The following is a 10,530-nucleotide window of genomic DNA, read 5'->3' as shown; positions in this document are numbered from 1 at the left end:
TTTAAAGAACTAAAGTCAGTCAGTGGAACTGTACTGTGGCTGTCAGTAATTATATGTGTTTTAGCCACTAAGGAGAAGTGTGATTTAATAAGAGAGGATGATAAATCACTCAATAGACCTCTAAAAAATGTGTCCCCCTCACTTCTGAGATGATTGTTACACCCTTGAATGAAGGCACCAGCAAAATATCTGGTTTTCTCCTGCTTTTGTTAAACTGTCTGTTGGAGCTCTTGTGCTGCACAGAGGCTGCCTGTCACTGTGAACGTGAGTTGAGATCTTCTCCTCATTGGTCAGTCCACATGAAGTGGGTCAGGTGACTGATAGGGTTGTGTAATGTCAAGTGTTGCTTTTGTGAAAATGGAGGACACTTCCCTCAATCTCAGTGTAGTGGGTCATGTTTACCAGATTATACTGATGTGTTTCGTTTTCATAGCATCATGTGAAGGAGTGTCCTTGACAAGATGACATAGTGTGTTTGTAGTTCTATGAGCATTTGTACATCAAAATACACTTAGAATCTGAAGTATTGAGTATATTTACTATATATTGCAATAATTTACTCTGCATTTTGCCAGACTGGTAATCCTGGGGTCGTGATGATGGGACCCTTTAATATTGTTGCCCAGGGTACGGCGAAGTGTTAATCCGGCCCTGCACATGGGGACATTATGTCATAGTATACAGAAAGGGAGGAACATAATCAGCCGCTCAGAGGCAATCTGTGATAAATCCTTTGAATGGGTCCCCAACGCTGCAGTTTGAAACTAACTAATTTCATTTTTCTTAAAGGGGACCTTTTATGCAAAATTCACTTTTTAAAGCTTTTTTTACTCAACTTTGGGTATGTACTTCTTAACAAAAACAGTCCTAGGACCAAAAAAATGCACCCAGGGGCATATTTACTGTAAGTAAATGTATTTTTAATGTATATTAATGACAAGTTTTATACTTACGTCATTTTGTGATGTCACAAGCCGTACGACAACCCACCAGAACCTGTGTTCAGCCCCTTACCTAGCAACCCCCGGGTGAAACTCCACCTCCTCAGTATAAAAAGCCATCACGGTTATTGTTGTGTAATGCGCAGCTCATTTCACAACAAGCCTCCAATAGGGCAATGGGTAGAGTGTTGGACCAGAGAGTGGGAGACCAGGGTTCAAGACTGGCATGGATACTATTTAATTATTTATTTCTTTTCGTTCGTTATGAACACATTTTCTCATGTACCTCTACTGTTTAGCTTATTAAAGCCTTGTTAAAGCCTATTTGTTTGAGTTTYTGAGGTATTTTGACCGCTGCTGCTCCCTGCTCTGGTAACAGCATGCAGAGTGAGCGCAGAGCAGAGGAGGGGGAGAAAACAAAAAAGCTGCGACCACGACTCTGCCTCTGGGTCTCATATGGTTGTACAACGGAGCTTCTGCTATTATTAGCCATGCTAACGTAAACACTGGCTTTGGAGGGCGGAGTTAATGTCAACAGATTTTTGGAGGGCGTTACCAACAGAGCTCATTAACATAAACAGCTCTTCTGAACAGAAGTCAGAGCAGGCAGAACTAAAAAATGGGAAATTTTATTATCTGAGAATTATTTTGTGCATTAAATTGAATGAACATGGTCTGGATAGCCCACAGACATACCATAAAAAATTCTAGGACCCATAATTGGTCTCCTTTAACAGACTCATAAAACTGGCAAGTTAAATAAAAGTTAGAGAAGTTATCCAGTTAATGCTAAAACTAACCTCCAGTGTGAAGGACAGCACAACATCTGATTTGGACAGGATGTCTCCTTCGTCCCCCAAGTCCAGGAAAGAGTTGTTCATGGAGGAGCGTTTGAGCTTCTGTTTAAAGTCTGGACCTCCTTTGGATACAGGCAGGCTCTCCAAGTTTGCCATCAGCAGGTTGACAGATGAACGGAGCTCCTCCACATACAGAACCTCCATGTCAGCAGAGATGAACTTTGGGTATCGCCTTTCCTGCAGCATATTAGGTTTCTTTATGTCAACAACAATAATAATGAAAATGCAAGTTGTTTTCTGCCCAGAGACATGCTCTAATATTTAAATAACTAACAGCTGATTCAAAGAATGATTCAAAGAATGACTGTAGACACCCCAAGCTCAGCTGCTAACAAAGCTGACTCAAGTATAAAAAAATTGTTCCTGCTTTCAGTAAAATATTTACGTTTATAAATTAATTATTACTGACTTGTCAAAAGGCCTTTAACACAGTAAATATTTCCATCCTCTGTCAGAAGCTTTCAAAAATTGATCTTTCAGAGCAAACTGTCCGTTGGTTTTTAAATGACCTGTCTGGACATCAGTGTGTACAACACAGTTGTTCATCATCAAGGTACAGTATTTGAAAATTATGAAAGGTGTCCCACAAGGTTCCATTCTGGGTCCTTTACTGTTTTCAGTCTATGTCAATAATGTTGGGCAAAATGTTACTGAAGCCAGTTTGCATTTATATGCTGATGACACCATAATCTATCGTCATTCAGTGACAATGGTTTTTGAGTGCCTGCAGTTCCTTTCTGATGTCCCTTCCTGTTTCACTTTCATGGAGCCAAATTCAAAAGAAAAAATGCCATTATGTGACAAGTTTCTTACTTATAAAAATGTTTTCTTTGACATTTTGTATTCAGAGGATTGGCATGTCACAGGCACTTTAATGGCTCAGCTGTAGAGTTTGTAGACACCTTTAATATCTTGGTGTTGTCATTGATCAAAAGCTCTCCTTCAAATGTTACATTGACCACATTTTGAAAAAACTGAAGCTAAAACTAGGATTTTCCACAAGAATTCATATTTCCCTCTTGTGGCTCTCTAACATTTTGTGTCTGCAACCTTCATACCACGACTAGACTATGGTGATGTTGTTTACTTGAACCAGCCAGCTCTCTGAATTTGTAGGACATTGCTTATCGTGGAGCGCTGCAATTTAGAACAAAATGCAAACCGCTCACTGACCACTGTACCCTGTACTCAGTGGTAAACTGGCCTTCATTATCTACACGCAGACATTGGTTTCCTTCTATTTACAAATCCATCCTCTGCCTGCTGCCTCTGTATCTACATTTTAAGATGTCATAAAGACAGTACAGTCTGCCTACTCTCTCAGGATTTCAGTGTCCTGTCAGTTTACATAGAACTTGGGGGGAAAAAAGGTATTTTCCTATTCTGCTCCATCTTCCTGGAATTCACTGCACCAAGAACTGAAACTGTCAGTTTGATCCCAATGGGATACATTACACATCAAAAAAAAAAAAAAAAAAAAAGGATAAACAATCGTTCAAGCCTATTCTTGTTTTTAGATTAGGTTAGTTTACTTTTATCTCTTTAAAAATCAACATAAAGTTCATGATTTTTGTGTAGATGATATTATGTGTTACAGGTCTCTACTATATTGTAAATGCTGTCTTGTCTCAATGAGATCACCTGTATAAATAAAAATAAATCAAATAATTGTTTCAAATGTTTGACAAAATTATTAGAGATGAAATGAGATGAGTCTACTTTGTTTGCTCCTAAATTTCAGGCATCAGTTCAGTGAAAGTCTCATGCAGCTCCACACCTCTCAGTTCTGAACAGAGAATGCTCCTCAGCTGGGAAGAAAAACATCTTCTCTAGGAGCTTTGTTTGTTTTAATTTTGGAAGCCCAGCCCCTGCAGTTTACTAAAGTGTCCCTCCACTGCCAATCTGCACATGAACATACTGTATGACTGAGAATATAGAAGTGTTGTATTTAATAGATAACAGAAGTGAATGGGAGAAAAAGAAAAAATGGTAAAGTGGTTTGCAGAGCCTGAATGGTTAAACGTTGAAAGGTGATACATCCCCTTTCATCCTATCATTTAGAAAAAACAGAGAGCTTGTTTTTATTATTATTTTACTCATCTGTTTTTGCCATCTGCTGCAGTTGGAACATATCATTATGACCTTTGAGGTGGAGGACTGAAAACAGAGAGGTGCATGGATTTGATGATTGCTTTGTGTCGGGTCAAACTGTTAAAACTGCTGCGAGAGAAACATCCTCTCTTCAGCTCTTCTGATGATGGTGAGTGTTTTTTTGGTGTGACAATCTGTAGGAACTGGGCTGTTTCTCCTGTAGAAACATTAGAGCTGTGGAATAATGGAGGGATTGTGTTGAAAGGCCACCATCATCTCTGCAGTCAGCTGGGTTTTAGCAGCAGGGGGTTGTGAATGTACTAACTTCTGTCCAGGTGTTGTAAAAAAGTGTGGGTTCGAAACAACAGAACCATCAGCAGTTTTGTTGGCTCTGTAACCAGGATCTCACTGGACTCTAACTGTTGGAGTCTCAAAATTAGGAAAAATAAATAAAAATAAAAATAAGAATCTAGAATTTGGTTCTGGAGAAAAAAAGATGGAGCACAATGTGCAAGAATAATGAAAAAATAAAAACAAATGCATTCCTAATTTTTGGAACAAAATACTTAAACAAATGCAGGAAATGATATTAAATGTTTTTTCTTACATGCCTACTAAGATTTTAGAATACAATTTATTTTATAATTCAGTTAAAGTTTAAGGTCTAAACGATTAAGATTTTCTGAAATTAGTTGCTTTAAATTATAAAGCAAAAAGCCAAAGTAAACATTTTTTCTGAAAATCTGCCTATTTTAAAACTCTTTTCTGAAATCCTCTCTATAAAAACATTAAACATAATTTTAGTTTATAACCTGATTTATTTGACTGCCCATACGCTGCTCAGTAATTATTTTTCACTAAACTGAGGTTGGTGTTTGACTTTTACTGTAAAGAAAAGCACTAGTGTTATCCCATGTCTAAATAAAAAGTAAAAACTGATAAATAGTTTTATATCTCACCCTGGCAATATTCTCAGCCAGCTGTAACCTGCCGTCCAGTTCTCTGCGGATCTGTGCTGCCTGTTCATCCACATTATCCAGCTGGAGGAAGAAAAACAGGAATTAATACATCCAAACAGAAAACATGAAGTCTGCCTCAAATAATCTAACTTCTCTGTTTAACAGCGTTATCTGCAAAATATTAATGAAAATACACAAACAGAAAAGGGTTTGAAAGATTCAACAACCGGATCAAATTATTTATAGTAGTGAACATTAAGAAAGCCTTGAAGCTCAGCAAACTACCCAAACAAACATAAAACCACCACAGTAATAAATAACTGATACGCTCATTAAATAATGTAAACACCTAACTTGTCCTATTTTTGAGTGGTTCCATTTTACTTCAAATTTAGGTTGTACAGAATTGTATTGTGCTACAAATCATCAGAAAAACTGTTATTAAAAAGACACGGGATTTTACGATGTAAAAACAAGTGTGCATTGCCTTGTAGCATGCCTTTGCCTGCAGCAATGGACTTGCAGAATGAACTGACCAAGTTCAAATGTGTTTTCTAATCAAGTACCAGCTTGTGGCTGTCAGCAGGTGTTTGTAATTAGGGTAATTGTGTGACAATATGAAGTTTGAATAAATTTTTTGTTAAAGTTACTGTAGCTGGGATTTGAATCCAGATCTCCCACATGAAAGGCTATGGCATTAACCATGAGACCATTGGTGCTGGGAGAAAGTACAATCCCAGTGTTGTTTTCTATGTGTGTAGAAAGAGGCAGCATTGCCAATGAGGATCGTTGACACAGAACTGCATAATATTACAACAATATAGCAATATTATATAAGATGTTTATGCTTATAAGACAGTAATATATTGTAATCACTGCAATAATTGAAAGTAAATATAATTATTAAACTATGGTGCAGTTCCATACTGAGTAGATGCAGCAGGGGGCAGTATTGGACCAGTACAAGGCTCCATTGTCTCCCATTATAATTTATTAAACATTAATATTTCAAAAACTATAAGTTGTACAGGCACCAAAAGGCATAGCCATCATTTGGCACAGGAGCTTTAAAGATATAAATTACAATGGCAGCTSTAGGACAAAGTATGCAGGAGAAGCGTTCGAAAGTGGACATGACTTGGATGGGAAACGAATCACAATAGTGTGCATTGCATTGGCAATGCACACTGACTAATGTTCGTCACTTGGCAATTAATAAAGTTAGTGCCACGTACAAATAAAGTATTTCTGTGAGTAATTTACTCACTATTAAACATGCCTGTGAGTCCTTAACATAACAACAAAGGCAGAAGGCGGCATGGAGGAGCTAATGCTACAAACGTGTTTAATCACCTGAAACAGCCATAAAACAGACAGACTGAGGCCATGACGTCAGCTACAACAAACTCTCCTCCAGTGAGTGATGGAAACAAATCTACTCAACTGAGAATCCACGATGCTCTCAGTCTGTCCCTACAAGTCAACTGTATTTATACAGCACATTTAAAAACTGCCATTGGCCAAAGTGCTTCACATATTGAAACTAGTAAAACAAAGCCTTAAAGACAATACACAAATAGTGATAAACCATAAAAACAGACCAAAAAAATAGGGAAAACAACTCTCATACTACATTAAAAGCTTTTGAAAATAGGTGTTTTTAAGATGCGATTTAAAGAGATCCCCGATTAGTTGTAACATTAGACTTTATTTGGTAAACATATACTTCAATTGTAAAATTAAGACTGTGAAAATACTGTAGGATGTTCAGTTTTTATAATTTTTAAACTAAAAGTTTTAAAATATATTACACGGACGGTGCCATTTTATTTACATGCAAAGCATTCTGGGTAAATGATGACATCAACTAGGTCGTCGATGTGATGCTGCTAGCGAGCTATATCCACCCTGAAGGTTRATCTTGGACAATATCTGATGATCGACTCTTTTAAATGAAACCAGAGAGCGTTGACAGAGAGGAGAAGGTAGAAATGACTCAGCCTGTAACTGAAAATGTAGATGGAGGACAACAGAGCTGCTTCAAGGAAGAACCTTAGCTTAAACTGTTAGCTTTAGCATTAGCCCCGATGCTATCACCATACTGTATATACGTATTAGCTCAGCGCTACACATTCTCCTCTCGTCACTGAGGTCCTCCATCCACATGACAGAGAGGGGAACGCAAAAATGTCTCAGCCTGCAACTGAAAATATGAATGGAGGACCTCAGTATAGCTTGTTTGTCGCACTAGCCCCGAGCTAATACATATAAGGCAATATAGCGTGGGCGCTAGCGCAAAGGCTAACAGGCTCAGTTGAGGTTTTTCTTCCATGAAGCAGCTCTGTTGTCCTCCATCCATATTTTCAGTTACAGGCTGAGTCGTTTCTACCTTCTCCTCTCTGTCAACGCTCTCTGGTTTCATTTAAAAGAGTCGATCGTCAGATATTGTCCAAGATTAACCTTCAGGGTGGATATAGCTCGCTAGCAGCCTCACATCGAGGACCTAGTTGATGTCATCATTTACCCAGAATGCTTTGCGTGTAAATAAAATGGCTCCGTCCGTGTTAAAATATATTTGAAAAATTTTACAAAACTAAACAGACTACAGTATTTTTACAGTCTTTATTTTAAAGTTAAAATAAATGTTTATCAAATAAAGTTTAATGTTACAACTGATCGTGGATCCCTTTAAAAAACTCCAAGAGTTGATGCCTGTCTGATGTGAAGACACTACATACAAGCAGGAACATAAGAGCTAGAAGGAGATTGCTTGAAGCGTAGATATAATTTAAGAAAGCAGGGTGTCTGATTTAGAGTTTAGTCGGTGTTCAAAGATCTCTGAGGTTCCTCCTGGGATCTGTTGAAGCCACGCTTCCACTTTGGGGGTCACAGCATCAAATGTTCCAGTGACCACTGATGCTTTGACTCTTCACAACTTCTGTATTCAATCTTTATTTCTCAACCTTCTCGGGCTCACTTTGAGTCTCCACTTCTGTCATCACTGCCTTCATCTGTAGCTTGTTGACCACAATGTCCAGGTGGTTGGTCATCACCTGTTTTCAGTCTGGATCTGGATACCAGTCTCTTAGTCCTGTCTTTATCTACCACTCTTGGTGGGGTCTCCAACTTTGACCCTGAACCCTCCAGTCTGTACTCAGCACAGTTTCCTGTATTTTATTCCATACACTTGGTCATGGTGCTCCATGTATGCTTTGCCAGTCTGGATCTTACACCCTGCTGTTATGTGTTGAACTGTCTCAGACTCTTTGCATAGCCTGTGTCTTGGGTCTTTTCCGGTACAGTAGACCCCGGTCCAGTACTGTCATGATTAGTGTCTGTGCTCTCCTTCAGTTCAGTCCTCTATAACCACTGGTGGGATTTGTTATGAGACACTTCTTCTATCTGCTGGTGGTACACGCTGTAAATTGGCTTTTGTCCCATGATGGTTTGTTCCTCCTCTTCTACATTTGGGTTTCTGCTGCCCGAGACTTTCACTCATCAGTTCATCATCAGAGGCTTTCCTCCTGATGTACTCCAAGACCTTGCTTCATCCTGTATGTACTCTGATGCTCACTAGTCCTCTGAATCCCCCTTTTTTTTAAGTCTTTGGCGTCTTCTTCAGTCTCCGGGTGCTGGACTTGGGGTGAACACTTATTGTAAGGAGCTTTCTTGTCATTATCAGTGACTCCTGTACAGTTTGTCTTTCCATGCTGTAGTTTTGTCACTCCTATTGAAAGCCCAACTTCTGTTTGACCAACTCAGAATGAGAATCTGTAAGAGGGTTTTTAAACTTAATAGATTCAAAGCAGATGAAAAGGGGGTGGAAACTGAGTTAATGGTTGCTTGCTAAGCAGGAACTAACACAAATCTGTGATGAGCAGACAATCAAAGTTCAAACTCCTCTGATGCCAACCAGCCTCAGGGCAAACAGACAGGCAGAACCATCCCTGCTGATAACACAGCAATGAGATAAGCTTTTCAATTTCAGCCTGTTTCAGAATGAATTCAAGAAAACGTGTCACAGTAACATCACTGGGTTTTCAGATGTACTGAGCAGAAATCCAGCAGATCAAAACTGGAACAGTTGAAGAAAATACCTGCAACACAACTACTAACACATATTTAACAATGGATCTTTATGTTTTTGGGATCATCTCTGTCATCACAATAAAAAAATGCTTCTGAATAATTCAAGCTTAAAAAAACATTTAAGTGTTTCCTGTTTAAGTTTTAAATACTGTTCTAAATTGACTTTTTTGTCTTCTCTTTCGGGTTTTTCTTAAAGGGATCTCAGATTAGTTGTAACATTAGACTTTATTTGATAAACATATCTTTTAATTGTAAAATAAAGACTGTAAAAATACTGTAGGATGTTCAGTTTTTATAATTTTTAAACTAAAAGTTTAAAAATATATTACACTTTATTTGATAAACATATCTTTTAATTGTAAAATAAAGACTGTAAAAATACTGTAGGCTGTTTAGTTTTTTAAATTTTAAAACATATATTTTAACACGGACTGAGCCATTTTATTTACATGCAAAGCATTCTGGGTAAATGATGACGTGGGTAGGTCATCGGTGCAAGGCTGCTAGCAAGCTATAGCCACCCTGAAGGTTAATCTTGGACAATATCTGACAATTGACTCTTTTAAATGAAACCAGAGAGCGTTGACAGTAGGGGTGTCCCAATCCGATATCGATATCGGATATCGGTCCGATATCAGCCAAAAAATGAGTATCGGATTTTATCGGCCTGCATAAAAAATGTCCGATATAAGCGCTCCGATATTAGCAGTCCGTTCCAGCAGTTCACCGACTCCGCTGCAGTGTTTCTACCCAGCAGCGCTTGGATTCGGCTTGTAGAGCTCACGTGATCACAACTAATAAGTTAGCAAGAATGTCGGCAGAACTTTCTATTTTCATCAGAAACAGAGTTAAAGCTAAGTGCAAAGTTGTCACGCACAAGTTGTCCGAGGGGGAACAAAACCGTGTACATTTTAAACCGGAGCGACAACTACTCTCCACCCTGGTAGCTGCTTTGCGGTTCGGCTCGGTTCGTTCAGCCTCAGTCCAGTGACCACACATAGCCGCACTGTTTCGGAACCTCCTCTCTGGTCCGGTCGGTGGTTCTAAACTGGCAGAAGCGAGGACAGCACGCTTACAGTTTTGACATCCCATGGATTAGCTCTGGGATTGATGGACAGAAGAAAGGAGAGCGCAGCTTTTGTTTTGGAATATGAGCGACATGATGAGAGCAGTGATAAAAACTGCTCCCTGCAGGAGCGAGAGGCTAATCTCCACATGATGCTCAGAAAATGCAGCAGTAAGAAAGGTAGCTATCAATTTAAATAACTGAACTCTTACTATTTATTTTTTGCTCTTGTTATTAGAGTGATGTTTAATCTGTTTACACACTTGTTTGAGTGAAGATTAAGTGCAATGATCACGTTGTTTTGGTTACAGTCAGTAAAATTGGAGCTGTGGACTCTTAACTTTGAACAGACAATAATGTGGGGTTTTGTTTTGTCCCCACCTTCAGTTATTCCCACCATAAAGCAGCACCAGGCTGACAGGTAGTAAAACAATTACCGAAGTGATTTTGAATTGTTATTTTACACTTTAAAAGTACATTTTGTTTTTATTATGTTATTTTTTCAGGGTATTATAATTTATTTTATT

General features: G+C 38.5%; 1 protein-coding gene across 13 annotated transcripts in view; it reads right to left on the bottom strand.

The window, feature by feature from the left end:
* The window catches only part of cadps2 (Ca++-dependent secretion activator 2), a gene marked incomplete at its 5' end in the record, with an annotated part of 178,988 nt that overhangs the window by 163,777 nt on the left and 4,681 nt on the right, over positions 1–10,530 (bottom strand). For all 13 annotated transcript variants that reach the window (XM_014025857.1, XM_014025862.1, XM_014025858.1 and 10 more), the window contains 2 exon segments: positions 1,742–1,975; positions 4,849–4,929. In XM_014025857.1, coding sequence (XP_013881311.1) covers positions 1,742–1,975; positions 4,849–4,929 — 315 coding nt within the window.

The sequence above is a fragment of the Austrofundulus limnaeus genome, unplaced genomic scaffold (assembly GCF_001266775.1).
Source record: "Austrofundulus limnaeus strain Quisiro unplaced genomic scaffold, Austrofundulus_limnaeus-1.0 Scaffold505, whole genome shotgun sequence".
Classification (NCBI taxonomy): domain Eukaryota; kingdom Metazoa; phylum Chordata; class Actinopteri; order Cyprinodontiformes; family Rivulidae; genus Austrofundulus; species Austrofundulus limnaeus.
The sequence above is the reverse complement of the archived record's forward strand: the minus strand, read 5'-3'. Positions and strand labels throughout refer to the sequence as shown.